The sequence below is a fragment of the Danio aesculapii genome, chromosome 16 (assembly GCF_903798145.1).
Source record: "Danio aesculapii chromosome 16, fDanAes4.1, whole genome shotgun sequence".
NCBI lineage: Eukaryota > Metazoa > Chordata > Actinopteri > Cypriniformes > Danionidae > Danio > Danio aesculapii.
In genome coordinates, this window is record NC_079450.1 from 25,548,282 (window position 1) to 25,570,247 (window position 21,966).

At 35.5% G+C, this 21,966-nt stretch overlaps 1 protein-coding gene across 2 annotated transcripts in view; it reads left to right on the plus strand.

Annotated features, from left to right (window-relative positions):
• Nucleotides 1-1,197: 1,197 nt before the first annotated feature.
• ptk2ab (protein tyrosine kinase 2ab) overlaps nt 1,198-21,966 on the plus strand; it is a 119,718-nt gene continuing 98,949 nt past the window's right edge. Inside the window, exon 1 of one of the 2 annotated variants that reach the window (XM_056475855.1) lies at nt 1,198-1,365. Coding sequence is in view for 1 of the 2 variants with exons in the window: in XM_056475850.1 (XP_056331825.1) it covers nt 6,153-6,189 (37 nt within the window). In the remaining variant the exon portion in view is untranslated. Of the gene's footprint in view, nt 1,366-6,105; nt 6,190-21,966 lie in introns of those variants that run through there. The other variant, XM_056475850.1, reaches the window with a different exon arrangement.

The following is a 21,966-nucleotide window of genomic DNA, read 5'->3' on the forward strand; positions in this document are numbered from 1 at the left end:
CAGGTTATTTTATTATGTCAACAAATTTATTATTGCCTAGTTAATATTTTAGCCTCAGGTCGAGTCAGCCATATTGGTGTGACCGATTCAGAACTGCAGCAGCATTGGTAAGCGCGATTCGTTTATCGAATCGATTCGTTCTGCCCGTTCCTTTCAAACGAATCGACTCACCAATTCTTTTGAGTCATTTTTCTAGAAAACGGGGTTTCAACATATTCAGTTACAGACTGTTAGGTTTTAGAGTGAGTTTAAATTGGTTGTATTTGTTTAAATGGCATATACATGTTGCTTTTGGTGCTTTTACTTGATATGCTCCCCCATGTCACATATGTACTGTTGTTTATTGTATATAGAGCCCTACATGAAGTGTGGAATATATATGTATTATAACTTTGTCTTGTAGTTGTTGTTCTTGTTAGGCCAGAGCAGGAAAAAAATCAAGACATTAATAATAAGTTAAAACAGGAATTTTTAACAGAACCAGTTACTGTAAATAGTTTAATTAGTATTGTAAATAGTATAAATACTTGAACTACAACTTCTTACTTTACTTACATTGAAGTAATGTAATTAATGTTATTCAAGTAATGTAATTTTTTTTAAATGCATCTTTTAATTAAGAATGTTTATTGATGTAACGCAAAATTACCACTAGAATGTCTTTGCATCATTTCTTGGCTAAGGACATATAATACACCTGGAAGCTGTTGAACCATATATAAAATATTCATCAACAAAGCATTAAATCTACTAATGAAAATAGATGACTAAATTTACAATTGAAAACCATGCAATTACCAACATAAACTGGAATTTGGTGTTCTCACCAGTTACCTCCAGCTACCAGTTAATAGCTACCATGTTCCAAAACACAGTTTGAGCTGGTATTAGCTTGATTTTCCAGTAGGAATTAGTAAAATTATTAGTAGTATTTCCAATTGGAATCATTGGAAAGTGGGGAGTAATTTTTCACTTTATGGATGACTTTATCTTTTTAAATTTTGATAAGAAAACTTTAAAATAGGGCAGCATATGAACAAAATATGCTGATAAAAAGTTTAGGAACGATAAAAATATGTCAAGCTCTCCGTGTTTTCCAAACGCTTTTGGAGTCGGTTCCCCAGAATCATCAAAAAGAGTCGGTTCAGCTTAATGAATCATTCGCGCTCGCTCATCACAAGCAAGCGAGAGAGAGTGAGAGCAAGAGGGAGGATTCCGGCTTCAAATCCACTACAGACCCCACGGAGCCTGGACAGACCCGCAAACAGCGTTAACACTGGATACAAATCAAAGCCAAACACTGTGGATTACTGGAGTCTTCATCGAGAGGACGCGTTGTTAGAAACGTCCGATGAAAAGAATACGGTAAATCTGGGTTCTCCTTTAGAGTGCACATTTTACATTTGCTATAATAATTGCAATAACTGTGTTAGCCTGGTAGCATAGCGTAGGGGGCTCGTATCTGTGCACTTGGACCTGGAGAGTGGTGGGTTTATGGGCCGTTCTGACATGTTGTGTTGCGTTACACTGTGAATGCGAGGCGTGTTACTGTATTGCAGCGTGCTTGGGATTCCCTTATCATTAGGAAATTACCGATAAAACTCAACCGAGCGCCGTTTTGTAGGACAAAAGTGCCCCTGGCAGTGCGAAAGAGGGTATACCTAGTCATTTCAAGCCAATCCCAGTGTTTTCGTGCTCACGGAGTGTGCGTCGTGTCACGTTTTACGGCTATCTGCATGTTTAATAAGCCGGTGGAAATCTCTCGATCGCCGCTGGATTGTTGTGCTGAGTTTAGTGTGTTGTGTTTGGGGCTGTGTGTATTGATGTCAGACTGTTTCTGTTCACATGGTGAGCAGAAAACAATAACAAGAGACACACAATGCATTCCGTTGGGTTTATAGATTTACTGTAGTAGCATTTGGTTATATTTGAGTGCTTGTATTATTTCATGTCTGGCTGTACATGCAGCCATTTATTAGATTTCATCTATTTATTAGAAAGCCACCTGCTTCAGTTGATATTTGGGATAAACAGAAGTGTTGTCAAATATGGCACGGAGATTTGGTATTGTTGAATTTCCCACAATTGAATAATTGAGGTGAAGTTGGTTTTATATTCGCACATTCAGAGTTTCCTCTTATTGATTTATTTTCAGATAAGTATTGTTTGCAAATTCTAAATAGGGAAATTATATTAGCAACCAATGGCGATCAACATACAACATTGTTCACAGTCACTTAAAGAGTGCTAATGTTGTTTTAAACTCATACTACATGCTAGTTCAGACTGAATATTCAAAGTAAGTAAGTAAAATCTTTACCTGAATGCTACATCTGCATCACATTGTTGATTTGTTAATGTTTTTATGCTTTGTTGCTTCTTTTTATGCTGACTTGTCAGATTTGTGATTGAGGTGTTTTTTTTGTTTTGTTTTTAATGCCAAATTTACACCGCACAGGTGGCACAACAGCACATCTGAAGTGACAGTTAGCTGTGTTTATGCACACGTTTTATTGCTGCTCAGAGGCGGTATAAATATATTCACTCAGCCATTACAGATGCTCAGTTATGCCTGGCTATTAATGCAGCATTACATTTGAGCACTGTGTTTTATCTGGCATGAAGCTGCCTTAAGGAAAACACTTGCCATAAAATCAACCTCAGAATGTTGTCAGAACACAATTTCGGCAAACGGGTCACAGATTGATTTTCACTGAAACCAAGGTCTGCTGTTTTCTAAAACAGTAGGTCGGTCAGTCAGCAGCTACCGACACTTACAGGTTGGTGTTCAATTAAAAAAAAAAAACATACAGGCAAAACGAAATGAATACCTCTAGTACTATTTGCAGAGACTGTGGGTTAAATGTAACAATGTTGTAAATAATAATCGTTTTTTTTTTTTTTTTTTACACTGACCAGTCTTTTCATTTCATAAGTCACAGATTATATGCTGAGCACTGTACATACACATTAGGGCTGCACAATATTGGAAAGATCTGATATTGCGATCTTTTATTTTTCTGTGATTAAATATTGTGGTATGAATACAGTTTGCTGTTTTTTTTGGAGGGGGTCTAACAGTATTCGGGTGCAGAAATTGAATAATCAAAATGCAATAAAAAGAATTATTGTCTTGTTTTGTTTCTATTCCAAACAATTTTTAGACCAAGTAAAAAAAGATTGCTTAGTTTTCACCGTCAGAAGAAATAAGAGAAAATTGCCAGTCGGGGGAGTAAAATAATGTAGACATTTGGACTGGAAACAAGACAAAATGTCTTAGCAAGAAAAGCTGGTTTTGCATAAATCATATAAATTTCATATAAATACAGTGATTAAATACAATTCTGTAGCTCCTTGTCAACTATAAAGCCTCATACACACTACGAGTGACTCGTGGCACCAAAGCAACAAGCGACCGTTTATTGAACGACTTCTGGCGCCCTCCGTGTACGCGAGTGACAGCAATCGTTGAGGACGAGATGGGCGTGTCAGTCGACGCGACAAAGTTGAAAATCCTATAACTTTATGCAAATGAAGAGCAATTTTTCTTGAGCGACAGCCAATAGGAGCACCAATAGAGCTCATGTGATCCTCTCTCAGCTTGCTCAGTGGCTGTAGACCTACACAGACCTGCGTTTGCAGTAGGTTGCCACCCAGAGCGACAGACAGCTACAAAGTTGCTGCTAGTAATGAGGCATAATTCAGACTGGACATTGCATATCTTTGTGATGTGACTATTGCGCATGTGCACATGGTGATATCGATGCTGAAACAGTTTATTGTGCAGCCCTAACACAGATAATTTTGTTAGCCTGAGGTTTTTATTTGACTCATATTTTCAGTTTTTGCACAGACTAATTATTACCAATTATGAGTTACCAAGCGCCACAGGTATTCATTTACTTTTGCCTTTGTGTTTTTTTTTAAACAGTTTTTATTCTATAACTGTTGGCTTTTTATTTTTTTTACAATTGATGAATCAAAAAAGACTACAATTTCAACAACAAAACATCTTTAATATTCTAATAAAAATCTCTTAGACTGAAAATTCAGCTTAAGAGCATTTCCAGTGTTATGGATGTGTTATTTGAAGTAAATACTCAAAACCTAAATTCACACAGAAAGTATATGTTGACTTCTGTTTATATTTTTTAAAACAACTTGGCACAGAGTTATGATAGAAATACTTCAATCTGTAAACATTTTTAATATTTTAAATGAGGAAAATAAACATGTGTTATGGTCTGCGAGTTTACAATCTATAACAACCTTGGTAGAAATTTTGTGAATTGAGCTGCACAACCCAAAAGAATCGATGATCATCAAAAGGATGAAAGTTCTCTCACTATAGAACAAAAATGGTAGATTTTATTTGACGTTTTTGCATTTAGGAAAAAGCTTTGTTTTGGACATGACATCTCTCCATAATGGATGTGAAAGATGTGAAATTGGCACTTGTGTGACTTTAGTAAATCAAATATAATTGTTTTGAGTACTTTACTGTCAAATACAAGCCTAAGTAAACAACGTAGAAAGGGTTTCGCTATTTTGGTGGAAACTTTATTTTTTATGGGAAGTTTGACACAGGGCTGGGCGATATATTCGGTATCGATATCTATTGACCGAGCACCATTGTCAATATAGATAAATTAAAAATAAAAAAATTCGGTATGAAGCGCTATAGTTTTATTAAAATTTAGTTGCTAAGCATGCGCCTTGGAAGCAGTGCCAATAAACTTAGTGTAAGTTGATCATTTCCAGTGGAGGCGCGCCACTTGCACAACACTTATATTAGATTGATGCGCACATGTTGTGCTAGCGCGGCGCATGAGTGACGAACACGCATTTTCCAGCATACCTAGTTGAAAACATCTGAACTTTTCCGAATGCCGCGAGCGCACCGTGCTGCATGCAAGTAGAACAAACCAATCTGCTTCACACTTTGTATATACACATTTCAGGAGAATAATAACGGTAACGGTAGACTAATTACAATAACGGTAGACTAATCAATAACGGCAGACTAATCAATAACGGTAGACTAATTACCTCAGACAAACACAGCGCACCCAAACACTGCAGTGCTTTTTAATTTTCTCCATAAACGTGCAACTGAGCTGTGGCAATTGTAAATAAGAAAGGATGTAAGGATGTCGCCAGGGTGGCTTTTTGGTTTTATTTTCTTGTGCATCCCAGCCACTAGCACCCCATCTGAAAGATTTTTTAGCGTAGGGGTTAATGTACTCATTCAATTTACAATTTGTAATGTTGAAGCATGTATTTGAATAATGCTAGTAAGTTATTTCACTTGAAAGCTCAGATTTATCATCATAATATGTGTTGTTTACAGTATGAGGTTTACTGTATCATTATTATTCATACCTTACAGATGTTGATCTACCTTAAAGGTTGCTTTGACTGTTTATGCTTTACCATTGCACACACTTTAACATTTTATTTATCATGTTTAAGAGTCTCTTTAACACTTTTATTTTTTTATTGTTTTTTTATTAATATAAAGAGATCAAATATATATATATATATATATATATATATATATATATTTTTTTTTGTTTAAAAATTAAAACTATTGATTAAAACTATTAACTATTAGTAATGTTGGTAAATTAAAATAAAGTGGTTAAATAAAATCCTAATATTCCTAAATGGATTGTTAAAAGTATTCAATAATTATCGATATCGAATGAAATGAAATGTGATATTGTGATAATTTTTTTTTTGCAATATCGCCCAGCCCTAGGTTGACATTTATATGGATTTTCTCTTAAATAAAAAAAAAATTGGCTGAATAATATCCCAGTTAAATCAATGCATAGGAAAACTGAGTATTATTTTCCCAGTGAAAGCTAAACGACATGTAAAAACCTTGTGATATAACAAACTAATGATGCTGAACCTGATTGCAATACAGTGTTCCATAAAACGGATTAGCGGAAGTGAGTCACTATTGAGTGTTCCCTCTTCACCGGCTTTTTATAGATGTTGACCAATCACAGCAGCCATCAGTGGTGGGTGGGGCTTCAGCAGGCATGTTTATGTGCAGGCATCAGAAACCCTTGCAGGTATTTTGTAGCGTTACGTCATTAGCACAGGTAAGGAGCGGTGAGGAAAGAGGCTCACAGAAATCCATCATGCAGTTTTGGAGTTTTCTAAGTTGTGGCACCGCAGGTACGTGGCTCTTCGTTATAGTGCTGACATTAATCACAAGGGTATTGTATAATGGTAATCATTCATTATTTACAAGCTCTTCCAAGACAGATAGAGAGTTTCTAACAGGCTGCTTAAGAGAGCTAGTGTCACATACAGTCAATATAAAAGTCCATCCAGGTGAAGTGTCTCACTTGAAAACATTACTTTATGTACTGCCATATGAGATATGAGATCATCTATAAAACAAAGCGCATTTCTGTGCTTCGGGGTGGAGTATGGCCACCTCAAGCTATATTTCATATTTCCAATGCAAATGTGATCGGAAGAACTCCAGGAGGCTTGGCTTGGTGCAGAGCTACGCTTGAGGCTATGTTTTTTTGCATGAAATTTGTCCTCAGATCTAAATAAATGAGGTGCTCTTACCCATTTTTTATTGTTATTTCTTAATGAACTTGTTCCTGCAAATATTTAGTATTTTAAGTTCTTTAATGATATGATGATGGTTTTGTGTTTTAGCTTGTGCGTTTTTTACAAGACGGTTAGTGTTGTTTATCTGTGTTATTATGTAAGTTTTATTTTATAAAAGTAGTCCGCCATATGTTGGATATGTGTAATGCATTGCAACATTTGTTTAGAACAAATTCCTGTGTTTTTGACAAGTCTCAACATAGCTTCGGTGCGCTGCAGGTATTGGAATGATCTAGCAGGCAAGCTCACTCGTAACAATGTTGATTAAATCAGCTCTGATGCAAATGTTTGGAGGGAGTTAAGAGCTTATGTCTTTTTGTTTTACATTTTTTTTTTTGTAACTTTACCTTCAACTTGCATTGATGGATTAGGAGATATCATGAGTTAAATACAAGTGTATCTTCAGGAAATCTTTTGATGATCGCAAAACATCATTTGCACTCGATTGGTCTTTATTTTAAGATCAAACCAAGGTTACATTCAGACACGTACAGTGAAAATGAACAGGGCTTTATTCTTGGAGCATTTCTAATCAGGTTTCACATTGTTTGATGTGTAATCAGCAGTTGTTTATGGTCATTTAAGGGTTGTAACAGACTGGCCTGGTTTTAATACAGCTATTTTTAATAAAGTGTGCTCATTCAGTGACTTATGACTTATCATATGATATGTTATTTAAATCATTAAATAACTTATAATTATATAAAGTTATATAATAATTTAAATTGCTTGTTTTTATTTTGTGCTTATGTAACTTAACGTCAACTAATAGGGTTGTGAAATTAAATATAATTTTAAAGAGATTTAAAAATACAGAGAAACATTTTCTATTGCTTATCATCACTAATATCTTGTGGCTATAATACTGTTTTAAACAAACTTGGCCTTATTCGAAGATATTTTAGTAACTTCATGCATATCACAGATGCTATTCTTTTGCAAATGTATGAAAACTACTTTAAATATACTACCATTAAGGTGTTTTTTTTTTAATTGAAGTTAGTTTGTAATTTTTCTGAAAAGATGCGTTATTAAATTGATAAGACTAGACAGCAATGACTTTTATATAATTTTAAAAGAAATAAATCTATTTAAAAAATGCTGCTCTTTTGAACATGTTATATTCACCCAATAATTCTAAAAAGAATAAGTTTTTTAATACAAAACATTAAGCATCACAACTGAATTTCACATTTGTGTTTTAAGGCCTGGGTCTTTGAGCATTTCAAGAGATTTTAATGCATTAATCTACAAGAAATTGAAATTGTTAATGAATTATTTATATAATGAAGACTATTTTTGGGGGATTATTTCAATTCTGTACCCTTGAATACTATTAGACTCTAGGGCTGTGCAGTATGACTATATATTTATACACTCACCGGCCACTTTATTAGGTACACCTGTCCAAGTTCTCCTTAATGAAAATTTCTGATCAGCCAATCACATGGCAGCAACTCAATGCATTTAGGCATGTAGACATGGTCAAGACACGATCTGCTGCAGTTCAAACCGAGCATCAGAATGGGGAAGAACAGTGACTTTGAACGTGGCATGGATGTTGGTGCCAGACGGGTTGGTCTGAGTATTTCAGAAACTGCTGATCTACTGGGATTTTCACGCACAACAATCTCTAGAGTTTACAGAGAATGGCCCAAAAAAGAGAAAATATCCAGTAAGCGGCAGTTCTGTGGACGCAAATGCCTTGTTGATGCCAGAGGTCAGAGGAGAATGGCTAGACTGGTTTCAGCCAATAGAAAGGCAACAGTAAGTAACCACTCGTTACAACTGAAGTATGCAGAAGAGCATCTCTGAATGCACAACATGTCCAACCTTAAGGTGGATGGACTACAGCAGCAGAGGACTACAAAAAACTGAGGCTACAGTTTGCACAGGCTCACCAAAATTGGACAATAGTGAATTGGAAAAACGTTGCCTGGTCTGATGAGTTTAGATTTCTGCTGGGTAATGCGGATAGTAGGGTCAGAATTTGGCGTCAACAACATGAAAGCATGGATCTATCTTGCCTTGTATCAACGATTCAGGCAGCTGGTGGTGGTGTAATGGTGTGGTGGATATTTTCTTGGCACATTTTGGGCCCATTAGTACCAATTTAGCATTGTGTCAACACCACAGCCTTCCTGAGTATTGTTGCTGACTATGTCCGTCCCTGTATGACCACAGTGTACCCATATTCTGATGGATGCTTCCAGCAGGATAACGCACCATGTCATAAAGCGCGAATCATCTCAGACTGGTTTCTTAAACATGACAATGAGTTCACTGTACTCAAATGCGCTCCACAGTCACCAGAGCTCAATCCAATAGAGCACCTTTGGGATGTGGTGGAACGGGAGATTCACATCATGGATGTGCAACCGACAAATCTGCAGCAACTGTATGATGCTATCATGTCAATATGGGCCAAAGTCTCTGATGAATATTTCCAGTACCTTGTTGAATGTATGCCATGAATGATTAAGGCAGTTCTGAAGGCAAAAGGGGAGTCCAACGAAGTACAGAAAGGTGTACCTAAATAAGTGGATATCTCTCAGAACATAAAATCTAACAGACCCCAATAGTTTGATGATAATAATGACATTGTAGATGTGCCCATATTTTAATTGTTTATTCAGTTACTAAACTCTATGGTTTGTCTGTCAGTGGATTTAAACATTTGAAGTGGATCATAACCTTTCATCAAAGTTGTCCTAAGACTATGAAACAACACCCATTCTTGTAGGATAGATTTGAACACACAACATCAAATGTTGACAATCATACAGAGCACTTTTTGTGTTGTCTGTTGTGTCGCCTCATGTTTACTAAAAATCTAAATCTTTCTTCCACTGCCAATCTAGTAATCTTATACAAGCCAAAAATATTTTGCTATTGTTCAAACCATTTGCTAAAAATGTGCTGAATCAACACAATTTTGTAGTTTTTTTTGGGACAACTTAATTGTTTTATATTAAGTTAACTTAGTTTGTGTTGGGACAACATGAAGGAATTGTGTGGAACCCAGCATTTTTACAGTGTTTTGATTAATGAGTGTTGACATGGGGATGGCTTGCATAGACCAATATTTTGCCTGCATGTATGAATATTTGAATGTTACCATGACTCTCTGTCCAGAAATGCATTTAGTGATGAAGATCCAGTTTCTCCAATACCTGAAGTGCAGCTCAAGCGGAGTACTGGACTTGTCAGGTGTAAATTATTACAGCAGGACTGGATGAGCGGAATGTGGATTTATTCAGCTCTACCAGGCCTCAGGCTCTGTCTCCTCTGAGCTATTCATTAGGGAAATTATTCTGGGCAGCTTTTAGGCCATAGTGTGACATGGTGACATTTTTTCACCCGTTATTATTACTATTGATTGGCAGAGGCCTGCGCTCTAAACTGTTTTAGAACAGCTGAGGGCTTCGTTCTGTTATATTGCAGAGTGACAGGGGTCAACGCATACTGTATATAGCAGCGATGAGACAGTTCTGTCTGAATGATTTCTTTTTTCAATGTAAATTTAACTTCTTTTTTTTTCTTTTTTTTTTGGAGAGACTGTTCTTATAGATGGCCCATCATCCGAGCATCGTCCAAGGCATAGCAGGATATTTTGCATTAGACTTTGAGAGGTTGTTTTGTTTTGTTTTTCGGTTTTGTTTAATTTTGTTTCTGTTTTGTTTTCGTTTCGTTTTTGTTAGTTTCATTTAGTTTTGTTTTGTTTTTGTTCTGTTTGAATAATTTTTTATAAGGAATTTGACTTTTTTTCTGAGAGACTGATCTTATAGGTGGCACATAATCCGAGCATCATCCAAGGCATAGCAGGAGGTGTTTTGTGGATAACAGAATAGAAATATTTTGCATTAGACTTTGAGAGGTTCTTAGAGGGTTTGTTTTGCTTTGCTTTGTTTTGTTTCAGTTTTGTGCTTTGGTTTGGTTTTTGGTTTGTCTTTTGCTTTGTTTTGACTTTTTTGTAGTTTGATTGGCAGAGGACTGTGCTCTACACTGTTTAAGAACAGCTGAGGGTTTTATTCTGTTATATTGCAGAGTGACAGGGGTAAACGGATGTACAGTAGTGATGAGACAGTTCTGTCTGAATTATTTCTTTTTCTTTTTTTAATGATGAATTTTACTTTTTTCTGAGAGACTGATCTTATAGGTGGCACATAATCCGAGCATCATCCAAGGCATAGCAGGAGGTGTTTTGTGGATAACAGAATAGAAATATTTTGTAATAGACTTTTAGTTTATCAGAGAGGTTTTAATTTGGTTTGTGGTTTGGTATGGTTTGTTGGGGTTTGTGGTTTTTGGTTTGTGGTTGTTTTGTTTTATTTAAATTTTTAGGTTTGGTTTGTGGTTTGCTTTGCTTTGTTTTTTGTTTTCTGTTTTCTGCACTTTGTTTTGTTTAGATTTTATTTTTTAACTTACACCCAGGGCTGTTTATATCGAAGTTGATACTTAGCCGCACCATGTTTGTATTTCGTAACATGTAATTGTCATGAGGTGGGTCGTTAACCCAACGCTTAACCCCCAACCTGGAGGACCAGGACATACACAAATACACTACGGACAATTTAGCTTACCCAATTCACCTAAAGCGCATGTCTTTAGACTTGTGTGGCAAACCAGAGAACCCGGAGGAATCCCACGCAAACACCGGGAGAACATGCAACACAGAAATGCCAAATGACCCAGCCGAGGCTCAAACCAGTGACCTTCATGCTGTGAGGCGACAGCACTACCTTAATAGTTGTTTTTTTCAATAATCAGTTTTAGTTTGAACTAGGGCAGGGTGATACAGCAAAAAAATTATCATGATATAATGATTCATATAATTTATTATCAATAATCATTGAATTTTTTTAACAATCCATTTAGATAAAAAGTCCAGTATAATTTCTTTTTTTTATTTAACCACTTTATTTTAATTTACTGACTTTACTAAGGCAAATAGTCTTAATAATTAAAAACAAAACATAAATGATCTTGTCTGCTATGGCTTATAATAAAATAAACACAAGTGTTACAGAGAAAAGTTGAGATGTTTTCAACTACAGTAGATGTGCCTAGAAAATGCAAGCGCATAGGGAGCGACGTGCATGTGGTGTGCTCCATTGGAAATGACAAACATACATGGCCTCTAAGCTTATTGGTATTTCTTCTAAGGCGCACGCTCAGCCAGCCACATTCTAATGAACTATAGCAGTTTATACCCGACTTTTTTTTTTATAATAATTGACAATGGTGTTCAATCAATAAATACTGAAACCGTTTTATCACCCAGAACTAGTTTTAACTATATTGTTAACTGTTTATGTGTTTGTTTGAATGTTTATTTGTGATTTATTTTAGTACATTATAGCTTAAACTAGGCAACATGGGAATGTTGAGGAATGGCTGATTCCCCAAATGAACAGTTTATTTATAGATTTAGATTTAGTTAATATTAACTCTCTACAGAATAATCTATTTTGAGTAGATCAGAAGAATATATTAAAGACCCCCTGTGTTGAAATTCAAGTGTGTAAGATTGCTTGCATGTGTGTCTGGGGTTTTTAATATTCATAAAGACACCAATCCATATGCAAATTCATCAGTCAGAACTGCTAAAGGTTTTCTCCTTAAAATCGCTACAGATTTAAAATGCTCAGTTCTTGCCTTCAAACACATGGAACAAAGCATTTTCTGCTTGCTCACAAATCATCTCATTATAACAAACACACTTTAGTTATATTATTATATTATGTAAATAAGACACAAATTAAGCAGCACTGTATATACTGTTGCTACAGTCTTAATATAGAAGATCTTTTTAAAGACTTTAGTGAACTAAGATGACTGGCAGCTTTTTAGTGATTATAAAGGAAGCTTTTTTCCCAGTACTTTTCAAGATCATAATCCATTCAGAAGTTTGAAGCATGACTTGCCATTGTGTAGTGTTAACTGCACTGTTTACTTTGGTTTTCTGAGTGAAAGTGGAGCAGGTGGAGCAGATTTAAAGGAATAGTACACCTTAAAATACTAAACTTTTGTTTACGCTTAATTGTTTATTTGTGAATTGCTTTTTTCTGTTGTCATTCATATCGAAAAACTAGTCGCCATACAGATCTATAGTAATTTAAAGCACAGAAAACTATATGGAAGTCATTTTCTGTTGCAGCATACTGAAAATGATCCTCTTTTGTGTTCAACAGAAGAAAAAGACTGATGTGAAACAAGTGGAAGAGGGGGAATAAATGATGGCAGAATTTCGTTTTTGGGTGAAATGTCCCTTTAAGATATTTGTTTATTTATTTTTTAGATTATTATTATTATTTTTAATGTAATGTAATAAGTAATGTAAGTTTTATTACATCCTCAAATGTAAGTTATAATAAGAGATCAAGTTTAGTGACCCCAGGGAGAGTTTAACAATATCAAAGGGATCAAATCAAAATGTACAAGGCACTATAAAGGTAATAAACCAAAGATATTTTTGACTGTGCATATTCAGAACAGCATGATTTTTTTTACTGTCCCTTTAAACCATCAATCTTAAACCTCAGTCATCTCGTATTGATTTAAAGTCCTCTCGCCTAAAATCTACACCTTAAAACTGTTCTGCGTTCAGCCTCTGTCAGTCAGCAGCAGCAGCGTGATGAGTCTTTATGGCAGTGTCACAGGCTCGTCTCTGTGACTGCTGAGAGGAGCGATAAGAGGTTAAGAACGGGTGAATTTGTGCGCTGTAAGCACAGGGAGGTTTTGAGAAGAGTTTGCACTGATGGATGTCTTTTGTAGATGCTGTTTTGAGGGTTAATCCTCTCCTCTCTGTCTCTCAATCCTTCTGTTCTTTCTCCCCCGTGGCTTACTAGACCTCCTCTCTGCTCTTCTAGCCTGAGTCAAACACTTTTCTCTCTGTTATCCCTTTGACTTTTAGCTTTCAAGGAAATTTGAAAGCTTTCAAGAAATTTCCCTTTACAATATTAACATTGTGTCAAGATTGCTTCTTCAGTATACATTCAGTTTTTATATATATTCAATATATTTAGTTTTTTTAAGAGGTGAGACGGTTCATAGAATTGTTGATTCTTTTTGTATCATGGTTTTCGGTTTAATTCGGTTTACATTGTTGAAAAAAACAAAAAAAAAAAAAACTCTTAATACGTAAATAAAATACATCAGCATAAAATACATAGCCTTATAATCTACAGTTTACATTATTTACACTATTATTATATTACATTATTCTCACGGCCAAATAATCAAATCACTGAAAGAACGAGGCAGCTTAATCTTAGTAATGACATAGCTTATGTGAAATTCTGATACAGCAATTAGGCAAATGGTTAAATCCATGCCTGGTGATACGCATTCCAGTCAGATACTCCAAATACTTGCTTCCAATTCAATTGCTTAAAATAGGGGTGTCTAAAGAATTGTTTCTTCAATGCAAACATGAACAATTCAATATCAGTTCAGTAATAATCATAACCGGTTATTATGTACTGAGGTCATTTATCACATATGTGTTATAAGGCGGTAGCTTACTATGGCTAGGGAGGAGACGGCAAGTAATTAAAATGCTCCAACTACTTAAAAACAGATAACTGTGCACACATCACTGCTTGTGAGTTTGTTGGACGGTCTTTCACTGACAGGGAAGGACATCGGAACTCAGCTAGGAGAAAATGAAAGCTGTAAACTTTCACTCTCTGTGGCCGCTTTGACTTGCTGTCGTGTTCGTGAGGTAACGTTTTATCTCCTCTCTCGGCTGTTACAACAATAACGATATTTGTGGATCCAGACAAGAACTTGTCTGAGTTTTCTCCACCGCGTCTATAATGGATCAGCTGTTTGCCGCAGCTGTTTAACATCAGTGTCTGTGTCACTGTTTTCTGAACAGATCATTAGAGCTAATCACAGCCCTTTCTGTTAAGCGCGTGATCAATCATAGGCATTTAAGAACTCGCTAGACAATGCTTAAAGAGCAAGCGGGATGATATTTACATTTGTTTATTTGCTATAAATGCTAATGTTGTTCTGTGCATGTACTTGAGTTTTGTTTGATACGTTCAAAAAGAGTGTTTTCTTTGAGCAGGTAAAATTAAAGGTACAGTAAATATATCTGACATCTTTATTAGAGCAGAACAAGAACAAAATTGTATAAAAACAAATAATATATAAATATAAATGTATTTATAAATTTTTATACAAGAATTATTGTGTTGCTAAGTAAAATATCAAATTGTTTATAGAAAGCATCGTAAATGCACCGTGATGCATCAAGATATTGTAGTGAACCAAATTGATGGCATGATAATCTGAACCGAGCCGTGAGATTTGTGTAGGTTCACAACCCTATCTTAAAATATAAATTAATTTAAAAAAAAAACCATGAACTGTAATACACATGCGGACCAAACCGTGACAAGAGAACTTGATGTTATGTTGTTGTTCTTTCCAAAGAACTGTCCCACTCACATCACTACTTTTTATGTATGTGTATTTCACATGTCAGGAGTCCGTTCTTCGTACATGTATTACTCCGTTAGCTGGATTTGGTTATTGACGATTTGACACGATCCAGGATAGTTTCATTCTTTAAAACTCATCTCAGAGGAGTTGTCATAGCAACAGTTCTGGTAGTCAAACCTAATGGGGAGCAGGCCTATTTCTTATAAACAGGATTAGATCGGGTCTTTTCAAGCAAAGGTAATACTGAAAGTATGTAAATGCTGATATTTTCTTACAGTAGTAACTATATATGTATATATATATATATATATATATATATATATATATATATATATATATATATATATATATATATATATATATATATATATAGGCTTATGTAAATAAAACTCATGCAATCTCCAATGCGAAATAAAATGACAAAAACTGTATATATATATATATATATATATATATATATATATATATATATATATATATATATATATATATATATATATATATATATATATATATATATATATATATATATATATATATATATATATATAGGCTTATGTAAATAAAACTCATGCAATCTCCAATGCGAAATAAAATGACAAAAACTGTCACCGGGGTGTTCTCTCCCCAAGGGGTTCAAAGAGAACACCTGAAGGACTTTTTAGATACAAATGCGAGGAAGGAATAATAATTTATTCAGTCATTCACATGTTTAGACAGCTTTATATACCGATGATTTGAAATGTTTCAGACACCTTCACCAATATCAAAATGCTTTTTTGATGCAGGATTCATTTAAACAGCCAGTTATTACGCCGATTAATCTGCTCTAACTGTAAAACTAAATAAATTGCTAAATACTCTTGACACATGAAAGTGTACAGCCTGCATCCCACAACAAAGCTGGAAAATTTTTGCGCATCATATTCAACAAAGCGTTTACTGCAAATATTTATGTGATAGTGCTCACCTGGATAATTGAATATTAATCAGAAGATGTAATTTCGCTGCTTTGCCGTCAGCCAATCCTTGCATTGCTGATCATGATTTCAAGGATCAATAGATCAGTCCAACACACGCAGTGATCTCAGATCAGTTCATCCAGACATTTTAATCTGATTCGCGAACTTGTTTGAAGAACCAAATCAGCCAGAGATCAGTTATCAAGATTAAAAGGCCAAATCATCTTAGATCGTTTAAGCGAGGTGCGAAGAACGGCCCCCTGATGACACAAGTTTGGGGAGAAATGAGAAAAACAATTCTCTTGCTCTCTCAATTTAATTCAGTTTAATCTTGCTCTACTGGCATGTTAAATGTTGCAAATGTATTGACAAAGCATTTGTAATCTTCACAATAGAACATATCAAATCAAATTCGATCAACATTTTAGGATTCGTCACTGAACAATTATTCTGAATTATTTAATTATTTAATTTCATTGTTTAAATTGAATTCAAATGTTGCTCTCATGTCCTGATAATTTGGATAGCAGGTGAGAAAGTGTTACTCTGTCACCACCTCTGCTTGGTCTCCTCTCTCTCATGAGTCACAACTTATTGGCAGTTTTCTCAGTTTTCTGTAAAGTCTAGAATGCTTATTCTTTTCGTTATTGCAATCCTGTGGATGATCTGGCTGTGGGTGATTAGACCATTTTTATTCCACCAGTTATAGTGGCACTTTGTGTGAAGTTTTAGAAAACATACAACAAAACATGCCCCTCAGCAAAGGTTAGTCTAGGCTTTTGATTCTTTCTTCTATAGTGAGAGGTTTGCTGAGCTCACCACTCAGTGGCCTTATAGAATAAATTCTCTTAAACGTTGAGGCGCTGTACGTTGACACAGATTCTGTCAGAGCTGAATTGGTGAGCAATTCCAGCAGCATTGATCAATCAATTGACCATTGAGATTGTCTACATTTATCCTATGCTCTCATAGGACAACCAGATTACATGGTGAAACAAAATCTTATATCAGATGATAGCTGATATGTTTCTCAATGAATTGTTCTCGGTCACACTGAGCTTAAAATGTAGAATGTTTCTAATCTTAATTTTCTCTATTTCACTAGAGCTAGAGTTTTTCTTTGTATAAAATGCTCTGGGTGTCATAGCTTGGCACCCGTGTTTCATAATAACAACTGATGTTTTCACAAAGCTTGTGCAAGATCAATTGGCTGTTATTCAGGAAGCAATAATGGCATAATTGAGAAACTGGCTATCGTCCATTAGCCTAATGTGGTTTTGCTTCGAAGATTTTTTTGGTTTTTGTCTGAATGTAGTTAGTCACATACTAAAGCTGCTCCAAGCTAGTCAATTATGCTTCATTTTGAGTTAACAATGGTCCTGTAAACAACAATGGAGGACATACACCAGATCTTGGTCTTGCTTCTTTGCATGTGGCTCTTTGTCACAAGAAGATGACAAGCTTTGTTTGAGCATGGATCATTGCTGCGTTTCATTGATTTATAGTGTTGTGTTTTGGCTGTTTATTGAAAAAATGGCACTTCCCGTGTTGTTGTTGTTATTGAACGTGCAAGTAATGATTCTCTGTAAACCAATAGAATTCTCCAGTGAGTCTAGTTCCTCCCTTTTAGTACCCATGCGAAAGGGTCTTAAAAAAGGGGTATAGTACAGTTCACTATTTTGGTACTTCTGACTAGGCATGAGCTGGTATAAGATTGAAGGTATGATAACCTTGGATAAAAATATCATGGTTTCAAAGTATCACGGTATTGTGATTACTGCTCTGACATATGTTCTTTTTAAATGTCTGTGTAAAAAAAACAACATCTTTTTCCCCATTGAACACAATATATTTTATTTTAAGAAACATTTAAAGTAGTACACGTGTCAGGCTAAATAATTATAAATAAATCTCTAACTTGAAAAGGCATCTTTGGGTATCTTTCTTTTTTTGAATATAAATTAAGCCACTACATTGTTCAGATCCATAGCATGTTGGATGTTTGCTGAATAAGGGGCTGACCAGTAGTTTTGTGGTGTATGGTCATGTTCCCTTTGCTAGTGGAGATACTGTTGCCCTAAAAATAAAGTCTTTGACAACACATCAAAACAAAACAACAACTATATACTTTAGGAATGGTATAGCAGAAAAGGGTAATACTTTAGAATAAATAAATAAAAAAATAGAATGGGTGGTTCATTCTGCTGTGGTGACAATTGATAAATAAGGGACTAAGCCAAAGGAGAAAGAATGAATGAATGAAGGAAATTAGAATAGTCCATAGTTAATGTAAGTTAATGTATTTACTAACATTAAGTATGAATAATCTCGTAAAGCATTTATTAATCATCGTTTAACATTAAATGCCTTAATAAAATCCAATGTTGGGCTTGTTAACATTAGTTAATGCACTCTGAGGTAATGTGAACTAACACTATTTAACTTAAATAACTTTAACATTAACAAAGATGAATAGATACCATAATAAATGTATTACTAATTGTTTGTTCGTAAATGCATTAATGCAGTTTGATGTAAAAGCTTCACTGGACCATTATTTTAAAGTCTTACCACAAAAAATTTAGGGGTTTTAAAACCGTGACTTTTCCAAGCTTTTTGAAACCGGTTATTGTCCCATGCCTATTTCTGACACTGGAAACTAAAATAAATTAGTATGGTACTGTACTGAACCACATCGCTCAGTTGAAATGAGCCATTTTTAGCTCTTTATATGGTCTAGAATACGGCTGGAGATTGATCTGTTAGACCACCTTGTTCCATCAGCAAACCAGATGCTACATTTCAAAAGCCTGTATAAGATGGTGTGACATGGTTTTTCCTCACACAGCACAGAATGTTTTTGTCTTCTGTATATTCACTGAGACATTTCTGTTATGCTCCCATTGAAAGCGTTGCAGTGGAATGACTGGCAGTTTTCGGGATTGAACAGAGTCTCGGGCTGGTGGTGTGATGAATCAATCAGGAGATTATGTGAGCGATAACATCTCAGCCTCTTCTCCTGCTCTCACTCTGACAAATTTCTGTCAGTCTCACCGTCAGGCCCGGAGCTACAGCACAGCCTATCACATACACAATAGACAGATGCTCTCCGCTTGGGCTCAGTTGTGACAATTTAGTGATCTTTCCTGCTCCTTGAAAACTATGGCTTTGTCTTTCTTTCACAATTACTGTCTGTGCTGTGCTGTGTGAGGGTTAGATTGCCAGTTTAATAGCTGCCTGTATTTATATGAAGATCTCGGTGGCATTAACTCTAAAGCTCAACATAGTTCACAGATTGTGCTATAAACCCAGCTTTGTAGATTTATTGGTATCATAGAGTACCGCAGTGACCTTTGAATTAAATGCAGTCTTATTTATACTGCTATTTTGCTGCAATCCATCACAGAATTACAAAGTCTGGAGCCTTTTTTTTATTCACCTTTTCAGCGGAATGCATTGTAAGATTCTAATGCTTTGAATAGCTGAAATGCACTGCATTCCAATTAAAGTGTTGAGAAATTCAGCATGTACAAGGAAAAGATTATCCAGTCTTCCCCATTTAATGAGACAGAGTTTTCTGTGGCTCTGATTGTGGCTCAGCCTCTGGCTGACCTTCTGGTAGAGTCTGAGTGAACAGTGGGCTCAAGAATGACCTCATTCTATGCTTCATGCTGCCCCCAGTCCTTTCTGTCGGCCATGCTCTAATGTGGATGTTGTTCAGTTCTGTTTCAGACATGTTCATGTTTTTATTAATGATCTCAGGATTCTATTCTATTCCATGTAATCCGGCTCTATTCTACTCTAGTCTGCTCTGTTCTATTTTATTCTCAAAATATTTAAATGATTCATTCTGAGGGAGTGACACAGTGGCTTAGTGGTTAGCACTGTAACCTTACAGCAAGAAGGTCGCTGGTTTGAGTCCCTGCTGGGTCAGTTGGCATTTCTGTGGGAAGTTTGCATGTCCTCCCCGTGTTCACGTGGGTTTCCTCCGGGTGCTCCAGTTTTCCCCACAGTCTAAAGTCATGCGCTAGAGGGCAATTGAATAAACTAAATTGGCTGTATTGTGTATGTGTGTGAATGAGTGTGTATGGATGTTTCCCAGTACTGGATTGCAGCTGGAGGGATATCCGCTGTGTAAAACATATGCTGGAAAAGTTGGCGGTTCATTCCAGACATTTTTCTTTCATGTTAATTTTTACTGTTCTTTTTCTATTCAAACAAAAATCTGTTTTAGTACCCTTGTTTATTTACCCCTAAATAGAATAGAACTATATTTTGTCCTGCTGTGTTCAACACAGAAATTGAGACGTTGGCTTTGAGTAATAAAAAACCTCATTTTAAATTGTTGACACATTTAACTTGACTCAAAAAAATAGCTATTGCAGCTTGTTCAAACTGCTTCCTTTACATGAGCTGAATCAACTTAATTCTTGAGTTTTTTTGAGACAATTTAAATGTTTTATGTTCAATTCACATAAATTTTTAAGAAAACAATTACACAATTTAACTAGTTAACTTAATCAATTTGTGTTGGGACAACATTAAGGCATTTTGTGGAACCCAGCATTTTTACTGATCACTCAAACTACTTATTTAAAATGAGTGGAAAGAATACAGTTCTTAAGGTTTTTGTTGGGACTACTTAAATAAGTTAACTTAATTGATTAGTGTTGGGACATCATGAGGGAATTGTGTGGAAGTCAGCGTTTTTTTTTTTTTTTGTTTGTTTTTTGTTTTCAAGTGTTTCTCAGGCCCAGTTGACACTAATGTGTTTTTGTTTTAAAACGCATAAGTTTTGCTACGGTTACGCCTTCCGTCCACACTACCCCGGAGTTTTCGAGCCTTAAAAATTTTTGAAACTCTGAAGAGGCTGTTTTCATTTTAAAACGCTGCTGCTCTGTGTCAGTGTGGATGGGGGAAAACGAAGACATCTGAATACGGAGGCATAGCTGCATCTAATTGGGGCTTTTTTCTCAATATAGCCTACACATAGTTCAGTCTTCATCCTTTCCTTGTAAGTTCAGACTTCGAAGTTTGATATGGAAAACAAACTGCAGAGGACACATTGGGTAAATCTTCAAAGGGAAAAGTGTAGGTTACTTTATAATGTCATTCACATCACCCTGGCTACGTTGTTTCACTTTCTTACCAATAAAATGAAGACATGATATAAGGAACTGCCCATTTTCATTTTGAGATTAACAACTTAACAGACACCAAAAATGCTGAGGCATTGTGTCGCTACATATTTATATGAGGGTCATCTTCACAGTATGCATATTTATAACAAAACAGAGCCTATAACATAACTGCCTCCTTTCATTTTCAAGTGAAAAATATTAAACATACCCTCTTATTTGCTGAATATCTGTTTAATAATTAATAATGGCCATAATAAAAGTATAACGTACAATATGTTTATGCAGGAAATTTTTTTATATAGAAAATATATATAGGCAATAAAGGCAAGCAATCAGTAAAATGTGCAGAATCAGTGTACGTGGTTACATAAATTAATATATTAACTTCTCTTTGTGCTCAGCCAAAACACATTACCTGAGAACAAGTAAGATTCACAAGACCAAAGTGGGGGAATATGTCATTAGATATAGACAACAAGAGGAATTAAACATCACGTTTAACAAATATAGTGAGATTAGATCCAGCGGTAGATTCTTGATGAACCGTCCGACATGCACAACTCTCAGCTGGGGTTCTGTGCTCAAAGCACCCACTGACCGCCTGGAGCTCAAATGCATGCATACGCTGCAGCGCATGCCAGAGTGTGTTTGTGGTCATGTGATGTGCATTTTTAGCGGTATAGTGTGGATGGAGAGCAGTTCAGAAATGCTAGGTGAAACGCCAGTGTGGACGTAGATCGTTTTCATTCTAAAACGCTGTTTTAAAACTA